The 23,660-nt window shown below is 39.3% G+C and overlaps 1 protein-coding gene across 3 annotated transcripts; it reads right to left on the bottom strand.

The window, feature by feature from the left end:
* Positions 1-2,248: 2,248 nt before the first annotated feature.
* UCHL5 (ubiquitin C-terminal hydrolase L5) lies at positions 2,249-23,519 on the bottom strand. 3 transcript variants are annotated; one of them, XM_074317049.1, is made up of 12 exons: positions 23,308-23,496; positions 19,304-19,502; positions 17,058-17,121; positions 15,576-15,681; positions 12,722-12,847; positions 12,579-12,640; positions 12,366-12,496; positions 10,730-10,793; positions 8,470-8,572; positions 7,498-7,608; positions 5,106-5,204; positions 2,249-2,907 (listed from the first exon to the last, which is right to left on the bottom strand). In XM_074317049.1, the coding sequence occupies exons 6-12, from the start codon at positions 12,638-12,640 to the stop codon at positions 2,863-2,865; spliced, it is 615 nt and encodes a 204-aa protein (XP_074173150.1). In that variant the 5' UTR covers positions 12,722-12,847; positions 15,576-15,681; positions 17,058-17,121; positions 19,304-19,502; positions 23,308-23,496; the 3' UTR covers positions 2,249-2,862. The 3 variants fall into 3 exon arrangements, with proteins under 3 accessions (XP_074173150.1, XP_074173149.1, XP_074173148.1); XM_074317048.1 differs by lacking the exon at positions 19,304-19,502 and having other exon boundaries at positions 7,498-7,605; positions 23,308-23,519; XM_074317047.1 differs by lacking the exon at positions 19,304-19,502 and having other exon boundaries at positions 23,308-23,519.
* Positions 23,520-23,660: the final 141 nt, after the last annotated feature.

Consider the following 23,660-nt stretch of genomic DNA (forward strand, 5'->3'; position numbering starts at 1 on the left):
GTGTGTAAAATACGGGAAAAGGATCACTGAATATATAAGAATGTTAACGTAGTCCTTCCTGCTGGTAGATATATAGGTGATAGAAATTTTCTTTCTGCTATTCTTCCTTAAATTTAAGGGAAAATCTTAAAAGCCATTTGTTTTCCTCAAGAAAAACAAAACCTTCCTACAAAAAAATTTCTGAATGTATCTTGACATTTAGGCAACTAACAGGATTAAGTAAAGGTATTAGTCTGAATAACACTGTTAACACACAGAAATATGTCTCAGGGTCTAAATAGGGGAGCAAGTCCCCGAGTTCACGACCTCAGAACAAATATGTCTATTCTAGTGGCACAGTCAGGGTGACAGCTCTTTGCTGGAAAGGGCAGCTGTCTTGGGAACTAAACATATGAGGTGAGACTAGCCAGGGCCACAGCTGCTGGCAAGCTTTCTTTGTTTATAGTAACCGAAATGTATCCCTTAGAATTGGCTGGCTATTTGAAGAGGCCTAAGACCGAATGGAAAGGCCTTTGCCTGCCCAATCAACCATTGAATGAGAATTTAGAAAGGGCAAAAGTGAAATGACCAAAGGAGATTTTCTTTTAAATCCTCCTTTTTTTTAACTTTCCACATAACTAACATTTATACATATATTTCTCGATTACTCTTTATTCCCCTATTCTCTCTACCCACTGGCATCATGAGTTAGGACCCAGTAAGGACAATTCGTATTTCTTTATTCACTGGCATAAAGTATCACGATAGGTCACACTGCATTTGCAACCATCAAAGAAGATAACCATTCTTAAGTTATGGAAATTCTTATCAAGGAATTTTATTAGAATTAGATTAACAAGGAATCGAACAAATCCTTACACCTACTTACACATTAGTTTCATAGCTATTTTTAAATGTCATATGATCCTAGTTACTCTTATTAAAAGCATCTTTCAATACCAAGTTTTAAATTTTGATGAACACTAATTTTGGATTGTTTATATGTATTGCCTTCTGTAACCTAAAATAATATACCTTCCTGAGACAATTCTACAATACATAAATAAATAACCCCAAAAAACCTTTGCTGCCACCAAGTCACAAAGATACTCACCCATGTTTTCCCATAAAAAGCTCTAGTGATTACATTTAGGTCTATGATCCATCTCAAATTCATTTTTGTGAGGTGGGGGGGTCATGATTCATTTTTTCTCACATGGATGCTTCTCTGTTTTAGTGCCATTTGTTGAAAAGACTTTCTCTGTTGGATTGCTTTGCTACCTTTGTCAAAAATCAAGTGACCACAGAAATGTGTATTTGTTTTTACGCTCTCTCTTCTAGACCACTGACTTATGCCAGTGTCATGGTCTTAATTGCTGGATATTCCTTACTACAATACTCCCTGTATTGCTTTAAAAAACTTAAGCCTCTATAAAAGAGGATACAGAAATTGAAATAAATGAATGGGATCAAGATGAGCCTAAAATAATTCTTACGAAACCATTTTTAAAATTGTATCATGGCTTTGAAAACACTCCATAATTACTATCATCCCCAGAACAAGATATACTTACCCACAAACAAATGAAAAACTACAAATGCTTCTGTATTACCTTCACCTGAAATTATACATGAAAAATAATTCACTAATTTTTCTATTCAATTTCCGACCGGGTTTTCTGACATTATGTAATACCACAATGTAGTAAGCTTAAAGACAATCCTTAAAAAAAACTTCATGTGTTTGAAGATAGATGGGTACAGTCTCCCTACATATGTTTAAACTTTTCCATAATACAATGCTGAAAAGTCATGTACCAATTTTAGAAATGTGCCTTAAAAAAAAAAGACTTCCTTTATAAAAAGTTTTATAAAACTTCCTTTAAAATTTAACTTGGAAAAGATTAGGAGCAAGACTACAATGTTATTTGTATAAAATAAAAAACAAAGCAATTCCCTAAAGCAATGTAAAAAACTCCACTGTGGGCAAACTGTATATGGCTCTTAGAAACTACTGGACAGGACTAATTTTGTTCAAATTGGCATGTAAGGATCCTCCACCATTACCATCCTTTTTTAAAAAAGCAGATAACCCTGAATTGTCAAACACCTCATTTTTTACAAAGATACAGCTTAACAGCTTAAAAAACTGAGAGTAAGACCAAAAATCTTTAAGATGTGTTCTTTGCCTGAAATTTTGCTTTGAAAATAATATGCCTTCCTGAGACAATTCTACAATACATAAATAAATAACCCCAAACACTTCAAGAAAGTTTGTGAAAATAAAATTGGGATGTTTATTACTTTTTCTACTGGCAGCAGTGAAAATCACTAGAAACTGTACTTTTGTCCTTTTCAAATGCTTTTCATTAAAATCATACTTTTTCAAATAATTGGTATGGGAGATAAAATTCAGTTTTAAAACCCTCAAAATATTTAGCTATCAAACACAGAAATACTGATTTTTTTTTCATTAGATCATGATGGAAAGAAACAAGAGGTCCAGTTTAATCAAGATCTGACATTTATACATTTTAAGCATTTAACTGAGCTATGAGATCGAAAGATTAATTGTAACAGTTACAGATAGAGACTATCATTTGTGCATTTTCTAGGTTCATTACGGTACTTCTATGTCCTCAGATCCAATGTCACACAATGGCGTTTGGGCAGGCACTCTTAGCATCCTTTTATTTAATAGGCACTACATGCAATTGATGCAGTAGGGAAGGTGTATGAGTCCATGCACTACAGACAAGACAGACGGGTACTGCTGCCAAACGTGCAGAGTCAAGAGGGTGTTGCTCAAAGTTCTTCAAACTTAATGTTTCCATGAAAATAAGTGCAGAAGCAGAAGTGTGAACATATCCCAAAGCATCTTCTTCATTTGGTTTCCTGTGCCTTCTTTGCATTCTGTTTTTCCTTTGCCTAGAAATTAAAGATAGTGTGCTATAAAATCTTGAAAGTCTGTTTTAGATCATATTAAAATAAAATGTCAGAGGGTATTCTTAAGCTAAAAGGCTTAAAATGCATTGTTTGTAAGATTTCTAGAGTTTGCAACGGACTATTCCTGGACAATTATGAATGTCTACTCTGTCCTCCACAAAAAAAAAAAATCATGTTTGGTTTGTAGTTCTTTCTTATCTAAAGTTGAAATGTATTATTATAAAATAATTATTTTAAAATACACCATTATCCAGACCATAAAGTCATATTCATAAAGACTTCAAAACAACATATTTACATGTGCCTACTTCTCATTAAAACGGAGTTTAAGAAAAATCCTATGTTTCTGCATATTTGAATAAATGAGTTGAACCTAATATCACAGTACTAGAATAGCTTATTTATCATTATCATGAGTCGCTTCAGAGAGAAGACGTGCCTTATTCATGGCTACAGACATTAACAGAGAGCCTGGAATATAGCTGCAGCTAGATAAATGATGAATAATTAAAACGTTTCAAAAATTTTAACCAAATAATCAATCTGAAGTCCCTTCATTATCTAGGGAGATGCCAAATATCGCACATGTACAAGAAATAAACGTATTGCAATATTAAATGTGCAATATTAACAATCCAGGAACCGTCTGGAGAAACAGGCAGAAGCCAGCACAGATGCAAACACACGGGCAGGCTGATGGGCATCCCCCCAACACTGGGCGTTCAGATACTGCCACCTTGTGTCCAAAACAGCGCAAGCTAAGGAAGTACGTTTCTAACAGAAGCCAAAGCTGTTGTTCTCCGGGCTTTGTTCCAAGTCTGGGGACATACTATCATGAAAATCAAACAAGAACTGTCCTTTTCCTAATTTGCAAAAAAAATTCACAGACCAATTTTAAAGCAAAATGTACATATATACATTTAAAATTTCTCTAATAACATATGACTGGTCACTAATATTTACCTGTACATAAAACCTAATCTATATGATGTAGCACAACAGTCTACGTTATTATTTTGTTTATTGTTTTTAGTACAGAAATATGTTGTAGTGTTTTCTACAAAGAACATCATAGCTACTCTGCTAACAGAGCAATTTTGAGGATCACAGGACCCTAACTGTTAATCTAAAATTTTAAGAATCGGTTTCCTTTCTTGGACTTTGTAATTCTAATGCCCTAAGATGCATGAATAAAAAACCCTAGATGCAAAAGAGAAGATTTAGCAGCGTTGTGCAATAGTTTTTTCATATTTAATAGTAAAAGTTGCAGCACACATTTCAGGATCCAGGCAATAAGGTATACACGAGACATTAACTCACATTTCACATTATTTGGAGTACATGCTGATATGAAACAGCTGGGTTGAAATGTATCTTTGCTTCATAAACTTTCAAATTAATGAGAAAAATATACCTACCATGTATTCTGGTCTTTCACTTAATTGTCCAAAATTTTGTTTGCCTAGTACTATTCTCTCAAAGTGTTTCTCAGAATGGGGTACACAGACCAGCTGCATTAGAACTGGGGAGGGGGGGACTTATTAAATATTCCTGCCCCCATAACAGAATTACTGGGGAGGGGCCAGGTAACATGTACTTTAAAGTGAATCCAGGGATGGTCACTTTCAGAAACACTGATTTACAGTATAAACTTAAAAACTAATCTAATCTAAATGCTTTTCATTCATCCAATAACTATTTTAAGTGCCTCATGTCAAAGGAAAAATATCTTAGAATTTTTCACTAACCTATGTTAGTTTTCCCTCAGTGGAAAGAATACTAGCTTAGCAATAAGAAAACCTATTTCTTAGTCTTGGCTATATTTTTTTTCTCCCTTCAATGTCCACCTAGCACTAAATTCTATGATTATTCAAATTTTTGTTAAATAAGGAAAAAAAATCTATTACATCAATTGTTAACATTAAAATTTGTTTTTACAGAAAAGAAAATGTTTTCGATGTTATTCTAACACAACACAACCTGAGTTGTGACACGGGATCCTTGAAGACTAAAGCAGTATTGGACTAAACTAACACTCATCTAGAATATGAAACAATAGGTAAAAGCAAACACATAAAAATAAAAAAGCTTCAACCAATTTTACCTCGAGTATCAAGCCAGAAAACAGTCTGTTTGGGGGAATCTAAATGCTACTTACGTACTCACCAACAAAGCCTTACCTTTTCTACCAGCGGTATTAACTGCTGGTGTTCGGCTAACGTCTTTAATAACTCCATGATGAAGGGCAGGTAATTATGCTTCCTTCTGATGTTTTCAATCTGAAAAAAAGCAAACATCAAACCACACTAACTACATTTCCACCAAGTTTCTGACATTTTAATTTTGCATCCAACTCAAAATAGAAATGGAAGAAAACCCCCATTCTCAAAAGAAAAATAAAATGAAATAATGAGATTCAGTTTGTACTGAGAATAAAGACTAATACAATAATACACGTGCAGAGCACCTTGGGTGTGGCTTCCTAGTACTCTGGGCTCAGCAGATAACAGAGGCTTTTCAAAGTCTAGTCTAAGATTATTTATGAAAACTGAACTTGCTTAGGCAAGTGAATTTACAACCAACAGGATAAATCGGCACTTTCACTGCTTACTAGAACTATAATCAGGAATAGCCTATTGAGACCAGCTTTATTTTGTGATCAAGAATAATCTTACTTTAAATGGTTTTTATCATAGGGGGTAGACTGTAGAGGGAGAAATGTGTTTTAATGGAAAACTCTGCATTGTCTAGAGCTCAACCTCCCGAGTTACGTGATTCCAGCCTTTTACTGCCCTGAGCTATGTGATGTTTTGTCTGGCAGAGATCATCCCCTTCTCCCACACACACAAAAACCAGTTTCCGTCTTTTGTGAATTCAACATTCCTTTACTTCATATAAATTTGAGCTGCTTTGATTTCTCATTTGAACTAGTTGTGACATTTTCCAGATTCCTTCAATTCATTAAGAAATCAAACAAATTCTTAATACATATTCATTTCATATCAAAATGAGGATCATTTTATCTTTTTCTGACCAAATGATTCTTAAACAATGTACCAGGGAAAGATTCTGAAAACCTAGTTTGTGTCTTATTTTAGGCAAATATTAAAAATCAATTAGGTAATAACCCCTGCATAAGAGTATATAAATGACAGGTAGTTGTTTTTTTATATCACATAAAATGAAAGGTAAATATTCAAACTTTCATCCCTTACTTTCTTGTCTCCTTGAACTTGGCTCCCTTTTCCCTGCCTGGAATACTCTGGAGCCAGCCCCTGCCACTTCCACCTGAAGAAATCCTGCTAGTCCAAGGTCCATTATTTTACTTAACAATCACTGGTGGCTGTTAAGTGTGATGCAAAGCACTGTAGTGAGCAACGAAAAGAAAAAGGACACTCCTTGCCTTCCACTGAGCTTTAAATAAAGAACAACGCTTTTTCTACACACACATGACAAATGACATAAGTACCATTTCCCAAGCCATACAAAATTCAAAGTTCCCTTCACTCTTTGCGCTCTCTCTGAGGAAAGCTTATCAGAGACAGACTCCAAGTGAAGGAGATTGATATTATTAAAGATAGGCTTGCTTTATATTGGACTGAATTATACAAATGTTTGACATAATTAAATAAAAAAAAACTTTAACCTCAATAATTGGAAAGCAGAATAAAACAAACTCATTTGTGTATCACATTGGTAAGAGAACCACACCATGAGAAATTTTTTTCAGATGAATTTAAAAACAGTAATTTGTTCATTTAAAATGGGATATAACCTAAGGAAAAAATGAAGAAGAAAACTTTCAATTGTTATTAACAATGCTGGTGTTGTACTGAACCTTTTTTATACATACACACACACACACACACACACACACGTGCACAAGCATTCTACATACAGCATAAGGCATATAAATATTAATCATACATACATGTGCTATACCTATGTAGCATTAAGCAAGTAATTATGTTACTGTTGCTAGGAACCAGTGTTTTCAGCTGAAAAGATGCAAATGCCCTTTAACCTACAATTAAGTATTAACATGAATTCACATTGAATTTTCTCTTCAAAAATAAAACAAGAAACAGACAAAAATGTATCTCTTAGTGGCCATGTCATAATTCTGACAGGCCTGGGAATTATGACTCCTCAGCGTCACTGAGTACCCTGGGCTCACCACTTCCCACCAGCAGGACTCAGGCTTCTCGAAAAAATGGCTGATTCTGAGTCTGAAGCACAAAATGTACAAATGGGTCCGAAACATCTTGTCATCTAGAAAGCAATTGGAAGCTACCAGAGATGAAGAGTCATGTCAGGACTCAGGAGACGGCTTGAAGCGCCTCCTAATGGCCAAAGGTGGGATAACTGGAGCATCACAACTGCAGTGAACCCGAAAAAACAAAAAGGACAAAGAAACCTCACTAGTTACCTTTGCAGGGTGCCAGAGAATCAACTCATTATTCTGAAAACTAGTCAATAATGGGAGAAAAACAATCAAGCATTCGACATATCTTCATGTCAAAATATACAACTCTACATTAAAACATTAAAGGAGCAAATGAAAAAAAATACCTTATATCTTTTTAATTTCTGTACTTCTTCTTCAATAAGCATCTGATTTTTGGCAACTTCTGACTGAATAGCACTTAACATATTACCCTGATCTGTATCCATGGGTTCCTCCTTAGGGGAAAGAAAAAAATAACACACCCTAGTAATTGAGGTTTAAGTCAAGGATATTTCAAATTGATAAACATAGTACAATTCTTTTCCAATTTTACCCTTAATATGGTGACAAATACCAGCCTAATAACTGTGATATTAAAGGATAAAAGCTGTAGGCAGTACCTTCCATATTTCTACATTTTATAACAATACATATGTTTACCTAAAAACAATCTACAGTGTAATATACTGTATTGCTATAATCTTTGGTTCAGCTGTAAAATAACTTTGCTTAAAAATACTCTTAAGAAAATGTGATCAAAGAAATGTAAAAAAGGTCTTTGGGTCTATTACTAATTCTCTTCTCTAGTCACATTTACTATAGAAAGATAATCAGTCATAAAGACTAGTAAAGAGTATAGGTGAATCTGAATGTACCCAATTAATTCTGTGAGAAATATATTCTAACTTGCTTAATTATATAATATAATGAAATTACAGTAAAGAGTTGATTACTAACACTTACTTAGTGTTTACTATTTGTCACTGTTCAATGTGGTTTAACATACACTATCTCACTTAATCCTCACAAAAACCTTGTAAGGTAAACATTATTATCCTCATTTCACATGAAGAAACTGAAGCACAAAGAAATATACTCAAATTCTTGCATCCGCTAAATGACAAAGCCAGGGGCTGAATCTAGGCAGCCTGACTCCAGAATATGTTTTCTTAAAACACCGCTCAGGACACTAGATTAAATCTATATATATACTTTTTTAAAAAAAAAAGCAAGGAAGGGAAAGAAGGAGAGAAAGAAAAGCAAATACTTTCCCTGAGAATAACTAGGAACTCTTCACTTAAAAACATGCCACAAACCTCAGCCAGCTGTCTTTGTAACTCTGCTATCTTCTGTTCATATATCATTTTTCTGTCAGATACAATGGCCATTAAGTTAAATCGAATTTCACCTTCACTGTACCTAAAAAGAAAAATTAAAAAAAAAAAAAGAAGTTTGTAAGGTAATGAAGAACTGTAACACTATTACAATTAAAGTAATCGACTGTGATTACTCATGATTCTCTGGGAGATCCAAGTGAATGGGGAGAGATCCCGTGGTTCATAGATTGGAAGACTCGACATCGTACAATGCCAGTTCTCCTCTAATTGAGGTAAATGTTTGACACAATTCCTATCAAACCCCAGCAAGAATTTTTGTAGCTATAGACAAGATTATACTCAAATGTATATGTAGGAAGGCAGGGCAACTAGTAGAGCTAAAACAATTGTTTTTAGACCTTAGACATCTTTACTGTCTTTGGATCAATTTCTTGTGAGAGTGTTTTCATCAGATACTTTACACCACGTCGTAATAGCTACAACAATTTTGAAGGAATGGCATGAAGTCGGAGGCGTCGGTCTACCTAATGGGAAGACCTACAGCTGCAGTGATCAGGACCGCGTGGTCTGGCAGCGGGCAGACCGAGAGATCAATGGAACGGAACAGTAAACCCAGAAACAGACCCACACGAAGATGCCCAGCAGGCCTTTTGCAAGGGGGCAGGACCGACTCAGTGAGGGAGGACAGCCTTTCGACAAAGGGTGCAGAGCAGTTGGACATTCAGAGGCAAAAAAGCCCCAAAAAACCTTGACTTAACTTCACACCATATATAAAAATTAACAAAATAAGTCACAGACTTAAATGTAAAATGTTTAACTATAAACCCTATAGGAAAAGACAGTAGAAAGATCTTTGGGATCTAAGGCTAGGCAAAGAATTCTTAGATTTGACACTACAGATACGATTCCTGGTGGGAAAGTTTGATAAATGGTTGGACTGCATTGGGAGTAAGAGATTCTGCTCTGCAGAAGACCAGTTGGGAGGATGAACAAATGGGCTACAGACTGGAAGAGAATAACTGCAGGCAATGTGTCTGATTAGGGGCTAGCAGCATCTAGAATTTGTGAAGAACTTCAAGGTTCCACAGTCAAAAAAAAAAAAAAATCCAATTACAAAACAGGCAAAAGGCATGAAAAGATTTTCAACATGATTTGTCATTATGGAAATGAGGATTAAAATCACAATGAAATATCACTACCCATGTATCACAATGGTGAAAATGAAAAACGGACAAAACCAAACGCTAGCAATAATGTGAGAAACTGGATCACTCACACATTGCTGGTGGGAATGTAAAATGGTACAGTCACTCTGGAAAAGAGTTTGCTAGTTTCTTAAAAAATTAAACATGCATTTACCATACGACTCAGCAATGGTACCCCTGGGCATTTATCCCAAAGAAATGAAAACTTATGTTCCCACAAAAATCTGTACCCAAGTGTCTACTGCAGCTTTATTCGTGATAAGCCCAAATTGGAAATAATCCAAATGTCTTTCAATGGGGGAAATGGGCTAAAAAAAAAAAAAAAAAAAAAAAAAGGTATATCCACACCACAGACTATTACCCATTGACAGAAAAGAAGAATGAACGACTGATGCACTTAACAACCTAGAAAAATCTCCAGAAACTTAACAACCTAGAAAAATCACCAGAATTATGCTGAGTGAAAGAAGCCAATCCAAAAAGGTAACATACTATATGATTCAATTTATGTAACATTCTGTAAATGACAAAAATTATAGAACTAGGCATGAAAGATGGGGGAGGAGGGATGGCAGGGTGACCTTTGTGTCTCTAAAAGAGCCACATGAGGAATCTTCATGGCGACGGAATTATCCCTTATCTTGACAGCATCAAGGCCGATACCCTGACTGAAACACTGTTACCACTGCAGGCTAAGGGGTACACAAGACTTCTGTATTTTTTTTAATAACTGAATGTGAATATAACTACCTTAAAAAGTTTAATAAAATAATATATGCTCAGAAACAAAGCTCTACAAAGTCACTGTACAAAATATCTAACTTAGTGGAGGTCTGCATGTTTAACTTCCATAAAAATGAGATGACCTCTTACTTTGTAGAATTTAGAGATTTCCTGAAATACATTTCCTGAACACAACTACCCGATCGAAAGCAGATGTTCAATAAGCATTGCTAGAATGAAAATGAAATAAAAGGTGTTAAAAGTGTTTAAGAGCCAGAGCGTTGTGCCCGTGAAACGAGCTGAGAACTTACTTCTGGATCCTCTTCTCAATGACTGGCCTCACTGCGCCAATCCAGTCGTCCTGATTGCATGCGCCTACAAAACAACGTGAAAGCATTGAAAGCAAATACAGTCAACACTGACATTATTTCAAAAGTTTGGTCAAAAATCTCTCTTTTTTTATACACATTTTAGGAAATTCAGGATGGTAAACATCCTTTTAGCACTGCTATGTTCAGCTTCAATTATTTTCTGAGTAATAACATGAGGAAAGAGCACAACCTAATTTACTCTGCCACGTTATTTCGTCACTTAGCAATTACTGAACAGATGTTTGAGAAGGCAATGAATTAGGGAGTTCTATCATTAAAACTCGCAACTCTGAGAAATAAGGATAACTACCTTCCTTTTACAGATGACAAAACTGACCACTAAGAAAAACCAGCAGCCACGTTAGTGGAAAAATAAGGATTTAATCCTTATCTGCAAGACTTCCCACCACCGTAACTATAGAATAAAAAACTGAAATCTACACATAAAGCAAAAGCAATTTTATCCAATTGTTTTAATCTTCTTTTTCACCGTAAGTTTTAGCATAGCCACCAGCTGTACAGTAAAACTGGCTGTTCTCTCTCCTCTCTTACTTCCTTTATATTTGATGGTTCTAATGAATTAATGGCTGACCGGACAGAGCCAACAGAGAAAATGCAGAAATTAGATCAATCACTAAACTAGACAAAATCAACTTCTACAGAACTGAAGAAATATTCTATTCCTTTTCTATAACAGACATAGAAAAATAAATATTTGTAAATTTAGAGATAAGATGTAAATCTGTGTTAGATAAAAAAATCATTGGTTCTATAGTCAAAAAGTATAAACAAAATGAAACTATGATAACTTTTTTTAATGTGAAAGTATAAAGTTTTATGAACAACAGATAACATTCAGATAACATTAGATTCAATAAAATTAAAACAGGTTTTGTTGGACTTAAAAATGGACTTAATAAACAACAAAAAAAGAAAACTTAATGAGATAACAATAAGGAGTTAAGATTCTTTTATAGACCTATTAATTTCAGTACTATGTAAGAACCACCCATTGCACCCTCACCCTCAGAAACCATTTATCATTTTTGCTTACGGTTAGAAACAGGGTGGGATGAAGACAAATCTAACCTTTGGCACAAAGGACAGCACATTAATGTGCTACTGAAAGAGCAACTTTGAAGAAAAATATTTTTGTAGATGGTTCAACACTGAATTAAAGTGATTCTGAATGATCCAATTTCAATGAAAATATTTTAGTACAATATAAGAAATGCTTACTCTCGCTTATCAGTAGGTTAAAAATGGCAATAATAACTTCAGTTCACTAGATGAAGTAGTTTTTAAATGTTAACTGGAGAATTAAAAAAAATTATGTCATCGATGGATTAAACATTCTTTTCTCTTAGCAAGAAAGGTTCCAATTGAACTAGTCAATACACCCTTCCTCTCTGTTGATTTCCTAAGTACTGAAGAGCGTAAAGCCTTCTTGATATTTACTGCCTTGCAGCCCTCTTCCCCTTCAAAATCTAAGCTGCACTGCGGCTAAAGCAGAGGTGAAAACTCAATCTCTTTTCCCTTCTCAAAAGTGAAGTACCAGGAACAGGAATCGGATTACCTAAATCAATCGGTCCTTCTCTTAATCCATCTAATTCATACAGTCTCCCATTAACAGGGACATAACTGACAAAGTGAAATGCATCTTCTTCTTTTGCTGATGTCTTTGCATCAAATTCAAACATCTGCTGTCTGCAGTGAAGAAAAAAAAAAATCGTGAGACACAAACAAGCAAAGAAAGAAACAGGGTTTCCGTAAAATAAAGTCTCTTTACCTGGCAAAGCTGTTGTGTACTTGTCGGATCACGTCCGAATTGCTCAGTGCCAAACCTTTCATCTGAAATAAGTTTTTAGAGCAGCCCATTAAAATAAGAACAACACAAATAGGGCATTTTAGGAATACTTAGACTGTACTCACAGCTGCATCAAAGCTTTGTGAAAATTCTTTAAACTCTGCTAAAGTCTCCCCTAAGTGGACGTCTTGGTGGGTGCAGTTCAGCAACACACTGACTATGGCTTGAGTAGCACACGCATTATTAATCACCTATAAAATACAACAGCAAAAACATCCGTTTGTGTAAAAGATGCAGCTTTTACCTGGTGACAGTGACCCCCAGAATATGAAGAACGTTAATAGTTTGCCCATTTTATTTCACACAGACTTAGCATAACCATGTTTAATTTCCATTCTAACCGAGTTTCAGGAATTTGCTGAAAATTCTGGACGGGAAGATGTTAGGAAACCAAATATGTGAAATGAACTCAAGAGTATCGGTGAGAACAATCCAGGTAGGGTAACAAGACCCATCTTTCCTGACATAAAACAAGGCTGGGTAAACCAACAGAAGATGCCTCGCCTTCCGTTCACTTCCTCCGAAACCCGTTTCTAGCTGTCTGACTTCGACCCGCGTTCCAGCACCCAGCCAAGCTCCAACTCACTCACCTGTGTCTCTCCGAGAAATTATCCTACAACTCCTAAAATAGTGTTTACCTTCATCTGAATTCCTAAAAAAGGGTTCAAACTGTCCACATACAGTTTCAACTCAATTATACAGTCTTTATACTGTCATCATCTAACTGTTAGGTGTTTATTTAACAGATCATGTGGGCGTTACAGTCTAGTCAAGAGGTGGCATTTAGGTGGCACTTAGTACGTGCCAGGTACTTTTTTTCTAGGCATTTCACATGTATTAATTCTTGTTGTCCTCTCAACAGCCTATGAAGAAGGAGAAGTATTATCGTGCTCCTTTCCATTTGTGGAGGCTGAGGTACCAAGAGGTTAAGCCACTGCCCACAGGGCAGAGCCAGCAGACGCAGGCACCTGGTTCTGGAACTCACGCACTTAGCCGCCATGCCAGACTGGTTCTGTGCACACACGTGGCCTGTCCAGCAGGATTATAACCTCTATGGACAAGGGCCCCGCCCACAGTGCCTGCGGCACCCACACAGCGTCGCAAGCACAGAGCTGGGAAGAACCTCAGGTGACCCGAGTGAACACCAGCAAAATCAACTGTAGAGTGGAACTAAACTTGCTAAATGACCGAAAAAATACAGCTTCGTCCTATTGCTATATTTTGTTACTATACTGTAATTAAGTACCATTTTCTAATTGCAGTCTTTCCCTAAAATGCTAATTCAATTACGATTTTACAATGTGGTCAGTTATCTATTTATAGCCTTCCTGATTTCAGAAGGAAAACTTTCAACTGTCTCCCTCTTTAATTCCTGTATTCCTCTACTTTTCAGGTTGCCAGAGGCTTGTGAACGTCCACCAGATTCTTACGTTTAACTACAGTAGGTTTGAAAAACCTTGATAATCCTGTTTTCTCCACTAGAAAACACTCTCTTACACCCAATTCTCAAACAAATATGATGATACACCACACTTCCGTAATTCCTCTCTTCTAGTATTTTGTACTTAAAACTGTCTCATAATTGATGAATTAGGGGAAAGTAACAGATCTAGAATCCGATCAATATTGTTGCTCTTTTAAAAAGTAATTCTCTGATCAGAATCACAGTTCTTTAGTACATTTGGGTGAAAATTTTTGTTTAAAGGAGACTTCATAAAGGTAGTCACTCAAACTTTGTTGAGACGGTGCTCCCTTATCTTGGGCCAGAATTATCTCGGGTGAAATTATCTGGGGATGGGTTGGTAGGAGGAAAGTTAGATGTTAAAATTCATAGTCATTCACACATTCTTCCAAAGTCACGGCACATTAAGGAGAGACTATGTACCCAACACTAGGCTAATGCGAAGACATCACCGAACATTCCTATGATCTAAGGACTTCAACTCTATCATCCATAACTTTTTTACAATGAATAGAAAATAACTCCTTCCCAACTCATCAAATTGTACACATTGAATATGTGACATCGGTGTCTACTGATTATATTTCTGTCAAGTTAGGTCCCTAAATGGGCCTGGCCCCTTCCCACCCGACGCCACCTCCCCCTTGCTGTTGAGAGGACAATCTGTATCCTTTCCCTGGGATGGACCATGACTGTAACTATGACAGCTTTTGGTGAAGTCTATGAGTTTTTCTAGCAAATTACAGAACGTGCGGGTGGTCTTGGGGGTCCGTGAACTCTGTAGTTGGTGTTCGAACTGACGGTGGCATCAGATTGTTTTCAAACTTCGTACTATGGCTTTCATTTCACTCTAGGCAGCCCTTATCACCTCTGTAATTTTACATTTCACTGATGAATAGTAATCTCTTCCACTAAACTCTAAGCACCGTGAGGGCAGGGATCACGACTGTTATCATTCCCCAGGCAGCCAGCACAGTATCTGGCCCATTGCGGGCACTCCCTCATTCTTTCCTGAAGGACTGAACAGACGACGTCAGACAGACCCTGGACCACTGCAACACGACCCGAAGCAAGTACGTCGGACCTTAGCTTTGTCCTCAGTGAAGTGGTAACTGGACAGTGATGCTGGGTAGAGACGCTTTACCAAACTGTCCTTCCTGGATGCTTGTGCACAGACTGTAATTACCAGAAGACAATTTATTTTCTCAGTGTTTTATTAATGATCCACAGACATGCACACCTCAAATTAGAGTGTATGATCGGCAGAAGACAGCCAGTATTATTGCCTCCCGAAATTGATGCAATTCTTTGGGGAATCTCAACCATTTTAAAGAGTGTAAAGGGGTCTTAAGAGAAAAAGTTGGAGGATGGCTACATTAAGGACACATAGGTACAAGAATCCTGTTTGTAAGAAAGACTGCTCTCAAGACTTCAGCGTACCCACCCAAGGACCGTACCTGCTTAGCAAAAAATATCGTGTCAAGTCTGGAGTCCTGAACCACCGAGCCTGCTGGTTCTTCTCCTGGCTGCCACTTGAAAAGAAAAATTAACCCGTGAACTGGCCTACAAAATAAAATACAAATTAGTGACACCAAACCCTGCTTCTTTTATAACACACTGTCAGTATGGTAAAGTTTAGTCAGCCACTTAACACATACAATGCAAATAAAGTAAATTTGAAGTTTTTTAAAGGTTTCTATTGCTTTTTAGCCACTAGAATGTTGCCTAAGGCAAAGGTAACAAAACTCAAAATCACATCAGTTGAAACAGAATTATAATGAAAGGTTTGTTCTCAGATCTGTGGAGTATTCATTTCTACCTTGTATCACCTCACTTAAAAAAAAAGGAACACAGCAAAACGAGAAGCTGCTAACCCCATACTGAAGTCCAGTAGGTACGAATCAAGTTCACCGAGGGTGTTTAAGGATCTATGGCTGACAGCGTACATGTTATAAAATACAGGGAGTCACCTTCATGTGATTATTGGATTCATGAACAATCGTCAAACTACAGCAGGAACGGATACTGGTCTGTAATGAAGTCATCCACTTCCCTACAGGAACTGCTGCTGCCCTTGAGGCAGAAAATCACCCCTCTAGATGCTCTCCAGGCTCCTCCACAACTCCCTTCCTTGCAACAAACATCATTCCTATCCTTTAAAAACAGTTCAGGTGACGCATCTTTAATTCACCTTCCCTGATCAGTCAGCTAGAGCTGGTCTCTCATTCCATCCAAAATGCTTGCACTTTGGGGGGGTGGGGGAGGGGGAGCAAACGACCCCATTCTTACTGCTCCCTTCTTCCTATTAAGAACATGAGCCATATCCCAACTGTCCCCGTTTCCCTGTGAATAGCCTACTCTGTCCCCACCCCAAGAACTCTCCCAGCAGTCAAAGCTCCTCTAGCCCCCCATTTGCACGACAGGGTGAGGCTTGGCAGCGGTAAGGAGAGGCTCAGAGAGGTCACTCTAGTCAGGGTGGGGAGAAGAAGCTACTTTCTTGGCGTCTACATTTGGAATCTGAACTGTAACCTCCCCAGCAGCGATAGGATAATGCACAGACATGTTCTGTTTCACTATTAATATACATTATCTATTATTATGCTTTTGCAGACTGACCTCGTATTCATGTCTTTTATGTTAAAATGTGTCCCATGTTCTAATCCTATCGATCAGTAAGTGAATGCTGTAAAAAATCAACCAGTTAGTACTTTGTTGATATGGAATCACAGGGACATAGTTTTTAATCCCTTGTAAGTTACTTATTTATGAGTCTCAGGTTCGTGATTATCAAATGAGAATAATAATACCGATCTTGCCAGGACTGAAACAAGCTTTGAAGGACATAATGTATTCAGCCTACGGTAATCCAAGTAAAACAAACACACAAAAGTTCGCTTTAGTATAGACATTATTTTTACCACAACTAAAACTATACTTACTTTAATTTTTCAAAATTCTCGGGCTCTAAACTCCATATTTCTTCTACCTGGGCTCCTCGGCAACCTAAAATAAGAAATCCTTTCTTCAGAATACAAAATACATACCTTTACCTTTAAATATTAACTAAAAGAAATGCATATTTAGGAGCAATAAGACAGGACAAATTAAAATGGTAAAAGTTCAGAACCAAATCCCATTGTTTTCTTTACTATTTTCTAAGTATTTACAATGGGAATATATTACTTTTATAATTTTAAAAAGTTTCAAAAGTTTTTCACTGAAACGCCACCCCATGACTGCTCCTTCTTGGTTTTTATCAATCTCTGGCTCTTTTTTCATTCACTATTTTGATTCAACTGCTAAGCTTCCCCAGCTCTGCGCTCAGCCCTCTTTTCTCTTATTGCACTTTTTAAAAATAGTATTAAGTAACTACCACTTAACAGTGACTTTTGTATCACATATTTACTCTGACCTTTTTCCTAAATCCCTATTTTTTATTTTCAACTACCCCCAAACATGCTCTTCCTCTAGGACATTGGTTCTCAACCAGGATGATTTTTTGCTCCCCACCCCAGGGAACATTACACAATATCTGGAGACATTTTTACTGTCACTATTGTCCCCCTGGGGGGCAGTGGGCTATGGCATCTAGTGGGTAGAGGCCAGAGATGCTCAACATCCTACAAGGGACAGAACCTGACAACAAAGACTTATCTGGTCCAAAATGTCAACAGCCAAGGCTGAGACACCAGTAAGTGTCTCCCGTAGGACGTGTCACAGCAATGGTGTGCTGGTTAAGAGCGTGGCCTCCAAACTGCCGGGGTGTGAATCCTGGCACCTCTGTTTACTAGCTGCATGATCATTTAACCTCTCCGTTCCCCATACTTACAGAGTTGTTATAAGGAATAAGTGACATAATTTATTATGTATGAGCTACATTTAATACAGTGCCTGGCACGCTCTAAGTGTTCACTAAATGTTAGCTATATTATCGCAATGCAAAAAAAAGCTACATTTACTAGTGCCTTCTACGTGTGAAGTGCTTTAAAAGCATTTTCTTTAATCCCAGTAAGGCAAGTATTACATGGAACAGGGTTAGGATGCTAAGTGGCTTGCTTAAATTCACTACAGCTAGTACATGCCAAGAAACTAACTAAAACCCACGTCCAGTTCCAACGTCTGGGCACTTTCTAATATTCCAGATTATGTTCAAGTGAGAACTAGAGAAGCCTGCAGACCACCTGCAGAAACCAATGGTTAAAAAAGAAAAACGTCCAGCGGCCAGATAGCTCAGTTGGTTAGAGCACGAGCTCTGAACAACGGGGTTGCTGGTTCGATTCCTACATGGGCCAGTGAGCTGCGCCCTCCACAACTAGATTGAGGGCAGCGAGCTGCCACGGGGCTTCTGGAGGGGCGTCTGGATGGCTCAAATGGTTAGAGGGCGAGCTCTCAAAAAGCAAGGTTGTCCGTTCAATTCCCGCATGGGATGGTAGGCTGTGCCCCCTGAAACTAACGATTGAAAACAGTGACTGGAGTTGGAGCTGAGCTGCGCTCTCCACAGCTATATTGAGGGATGACGACTTGGAGCTGATGGGCCCTGGAGAAACACACTGTTCCCCCAATAAAATAAAATTTTAAATGGAAAGAAAAAAGTTGGGTGAACCAACTATGTGACTTTGGGCATGTCAGTTGGCTCTGCTCAGCAAATATCTATGAAGTGCCCCACCCACTCTGCTATTAGAGATATACGTACAAGGAGAGTTACTACATAGTTTGTAATAGAGAAGAACTAGAAACAACCTGCGGTTGTTGCTAGGTTGCTAGACACAAACACATAGTAAGTTGGGCAAAAAACCTTGTAAACGTGACCCTGTACCTATGAGTGCAGGAAAGGGCACAGAGGGGCACTTATGCCATTGCTAACAGGGGTTCCGGCTATTGGAAATCAATCGTAAAAAGGCCAGATGTTAAAACATGGTACATATCATAACCAAACCACAGAAGTCCACAGGATAACAGTGCCCCAAAATCTTTTGCACGGGTGGAATTTCAAGTGGTGACACTGTTTAAACAACCCTATGTTAAACACATACTCATCTCTTTGTTCAGGGAAAACAAGGTATGTACTCAACTCTTAGCATCTCGCTTTATACCTGCACAATAGCTAATGATCCCCGAGTGTACATTCAATGTCCAGTAAATACATGGCACAGGGGAAAGAGAAACAAGCAATGATTCAAGAGACCTGGGTTCTGGCCTCAGCGCTGCCTTTCCAGTTCTTATCCTTCGTGTTAAGAAAACACGGGGCTGGCCCAAGTCCGCCCCATCTGCCTCAGCTCGCCGGCCAGAGCCGTGGTGGATGCTGGGACTCTGCTCACTTCCTGCTGGGGGCCCAGGTGGACTCTGTGCGCTCAGTAACACAGCCGCCGTACCTGGGTGAATGCCTTAAACCAAGAGGAGCAAGGTCAGAACAAAAAGTGAAGGGGGAAAGCCACCTGGCTTTTTAACGTAAGCACGAGAGAGATGAAAGCGACCTGGTACAAAGGGCCCAGGAGAGCAGATCAATCGGACCAGCTGAAGGAATGGCATGTTTGGTGTGGGAAGCATGGATTTTGTTGACAGGCCGTCCTCAATGGGCTGCTCCTTTTTCTGCCTGTCTCCTGAGAGGAATTCCCAGATTGGTTCGGAACCACCTTTTCAAGGATGTTAGTAAATGGACTGGGGAGTGTCTGTCTCTGTGGCAGAGGGAAAGACTACGTGCTGCCCATGAAACTGCAGGCTTGCCAGCAGCCTCTTTACTCATAGAAAATTGGGAGCTCGTCCAGTTCAGGGCCCCTCAGCTATGACAGACTCGCATGTGCAGCATCCACCTGGGTCCCCCCTCCACTGCCATGAATTGGAGGACACGGGAACCAAGACAAACGTGAATCTCCTGGCTGCTGTCTTTTGTGCCACAAGGAATTCAACCCCTCCTCTCTAAAGGAACACTTGTCTGCCAGCGTCCATAAAACAGTGGCAGGCGAACTCGTTAGCTGGCAAGCAGGGTAAAATCTAACACTTCATCATTCTTAGTAGATGCTGGACACTGTCAAATGCTTTTTATACCTATGGAGATAACTGTATGGTTTTTCTTCTTTAGTTTGTTAATATGGTCAATTATATTGAATTTTGAATGTTAAACCAACCCTAAATTTGAGGTATAAACCCCATTCAGTCATGACACAGTGTCCGTTTAATATATTACTGGATTTGATTTGCTAAAATTTTGTTCAGAACGTTTGCATCTAGGTTGATGATAGCTATAGGACTGCAATTTCCTTTTCTTGTAATGTTTTTGTCTTGTTTGAATATTAGGATAATGCTGGCCCTCAGAGAGTAAGTTGGGAAGTATTCCTTCTCCAATTTGGGGGGAAAAGTTGTGTAGAATTGGCATTACCTATTCCTTAAATATTGAATAGAATTTACCAGTGGCTAGAGTTGTCTCTGTGAAAAGACTTTAAATTACAATTCAATAAATGTAAGGCTATACTGGTTATTTCCTCTTGAGTGAGCTTTGGTAATTTGTGGCTTTAAAGGAAATTGTATATTTCCACTAATTGTCAAATGTATTGGCATATAGATGTTTAGTCTATTCCCTTATTATTCTTTTGATATCTGTGGAACCTGTAGTGGCATCATCTCTCTTATTCCTGATATTGTTTGTGTCTCTTGTCCTTTTTCTGATCAGTCTGGCTAGAGATAAACCCAATTTACTGATCTTTGAGAAACCGACTTTTGGTTTCATTTTCTCCACTATTTTTCTCTTTTCTGTTTGTCTGATTTGAACTGTGATCTTTATTATTTCATCTTTTTATTTTAGGTTTAATTTGCTCTTCTTTTTCCAGTTTCTTAAAGTGAATGCTGGGGTTATCGATTTGTTGTAGGAAAAAGAAAGGAAATCCAGTCCCTTTTACTCCATCTTGGCTGGAAGCAAAAATTCAGTGTTTTCGTTTGTTTGTTTGTTTGTTTGTTTGTTTGTTTTTTTAAAGGAGGGCATAGCTCACAGAGGCCTGAGTGGGGATAGAACCGGCAACCTTGGTATTATCAACAGCACGCTCTATCCAACTGAGCTAAACAGCCAACCCACAGCTTCTATTTTTAATTGGTAGACTATCAGAGTTTTGGTACACTTATGAATTAGGTATGTACCATACCAATTCAAAGTATAGTTCTGCTCCATCAGTTTCTTAATAAGAACTTTGCTTTTACCATGATGTTACAGTCCACCAAAATGTGTATTTATATACTCACTGAATCCACAAATAATGTCTCCTCCAATGAAGAAACTTTTAAAATAAATTTAAAATAGCATTCAGAATCCAATAAGATGTTTCACTTTTGAAAAAATGAATTTCCAAAAGTTTTTTAAATCCATGAACTGGATGAGAAAAATAAAATGGGAATGGTTGGAATGAACTTATTTTCTCTCTGAAGCATCTGATGATGATATATAACTACCATCATGTAACTTTTTGCAAAGTTCTTCTTCTAATGGAACCAACCCATTAACAGCTATTGCTTCACTTTCATTTGCGCAGGTGCAAAAGGTGTGTTTACATATCACTCTCTTATGCATGACTTCAGTGTACGTCCAAAACTGAGCCCATTTTCTTGTTCATCAAGCTTGTTCTCTTGTACTTCACAGGCCACCCAGGCTAGAATCCACGGAGTCATTTTCACATTTTTCCTTACATCCAGTTAGCAGCCGTCCAGTGGATTTAAATACAGCAAAAGTACTGCATCTACCTCCTCTCTTTAACCCACGACTTTATGTCAAGCCAATCATTTCAGACTTCAGCCATTGTAATTCTTCTAGCTTCTCACTTCATTCCAATCCACTGTGCACACTACACATAGTAAACCCTTTCTGATTATAAAAACGTCATGTCAGCATTCAAATATCTTTGGCAGTTCAGTCCCCAGTGACTACAGGACAATCCAAACTTCTCATACACAACATGGCACACAATCCGGCCTCAGTTTAGCTTTCAGCTTCCCATTCAAATACTCCTCCAGTCTGTCACATGACGTTTTAGTCACTACGAGCTGTTCCTTAAGCCACATGCTCTAACATCACTGCTGCTCCTTCTTGCTTCTGCCTGTGCTCTCCCACTGCCTGTGTCCGTGTAACATCCTGTACGTCCTTTGACATAGCAATCAATACACCCAATTATAGTTTGTCAGTTCCCTGGAACAGCAGTCATGGTTGAAGCACAGTAACAATTCCCAAATCTTACCAGTGTGCCTGAGATATAGCAGTAGGTAAAAATATAACTCTTGGTAAGTCGTAGTCCAAATATTCAGCTACGTGCAACAGACACTACCTTTATCGGCGTTTAATTTTGGTCAGGAGTACAAGTTTCAACATAATAACCACCATTAATAATATTTGAGGAAATGTAACAGATAAACTTACTGCACAAAACAGAGGCTGGGAGCCGGAGGGAAAGGAACAAGGATAAAAAGTGCAATGTGGTGGTTGTTCTAGGATGGCGAACAATGCAGCCGAAAGAAGTTAGGAGGCAAGCATATGGCCTCTAGACTGCAGCGCTGGCTCAAGAAAACACCCTTCCCCGGAAGACAAAAATGAGCAGGACTAGCGAAGTGGCCCGGGGGTCCCACGCAGTGTGCGCGCGTGGACGCCCACAGGGCTCCTCACACTCAAGCTGCTCCGCTTTGAAGAACTAGACTCTCGGGCTCCGGGGCGGCTGGGGCCTGGACTCCCCGCCCTAGACAAGGCGCACCCTGGCGTTTCCTGCAGCGCTGCCGGCCTGACACCTGCGCCTGGGCGCACCTGCCCGGCGTGGAGCGCGCTGCGCACAGAAGCGGCGGCGGAAAGGCAGAGACCGACGCCGAAGGGGTTGGGGGTGGAGGGGGGACGAGGACTCAGGTCGGCGAAGCGAACCACTGAGCGCGAAATCCTGAACCTGCGGCCGCGCACAGACACACACACACACACACACACACACACGCACACGCACACGATCCCGCCCGCGTGGTGCGGCTCTCACAATCACAGCGGAAACGCGAGCGTCCGGGGCGCGAAAGCGGGTGGGAGCCCTGCATTTCCCTGTCCCCGAGTCCCTCCCGGTCTCTGGAGTCGCCCGCCTTCCGACGCGGGGCGGCGGTGGCCGCAGGGAACCCCCCTCCATACCCAGCCAGGGCCTCCTCCGTGATCCCCCGGCCCGTGACGGTCCCCTGGGCGCTCACCGAATCCTTTAATGAGCTCGGTGAAGACCCCGGGGTCGCTTTCCATGAGGCACCACTCCCCGGCATTGCCCGTCATGGCCCCGGCCACACACCGCCCCGCTCCACTTGGGACTCTGGCCGCCCCCGGCACCCGCGGCCGCCGGCCACTGATCTCCGCAAACCCGCCGCTGAGCACGTCAACCTCACGTCACCCGCCAACTTCCCGACAGCCTCCGAGCGCCGCCCCCCAGCTGCCCCCCCGCAGCGCAACAGAGCGCGGGAGGACGCTCTAGCCAACGAAGAAGCAACGAAACTCCTCCACAGCTGCGCCGCACGCGTAGCTGATGCGGAAGGGGCGGGCCCCGGGCGGAAGG

The sequence above is a fragment of the Rhinolophus sinicus genome, linkage group LG12, assembly GCF_036562045.2.
Source record: "Rhinolophus sinicus isolate RSC01 linkage group LG12, ASM3656204v1, whole genome shotgun sequence".
Lineage (NCBI taxonomy): Eukaryota > Metazoa > Chordata > Mammalia > Chiroptera > Rhinolophidae > Rhinolophus > Rhinolophus sinicus.

Excerpts from the sequence above, each read along its gene's own strand:
- UCHL5 (XM_074317047.1), bottom strand. The coding sequence starts at position 23,383 with ATGACGGGCAATGCCGGGGAGTGGTGCCTCATGGAAAGCGACCCCGGG. Across the intron at positions 15,682-17,057 it reads GAGAATTTTGAAAAATTAAA|GCCAGTTCACGGGTTAATTT; the intron begins GTAAGTATAGTT and ends TTTATTTTGTAG. Across the intron at positions 12,497-12,578 it reads GTACACAACAGCTTTGCCAG|ACAGCAGATGTTTGAATTTG; the intron begins GTAAAGAGACTT and ends TCTTCACTGCAG.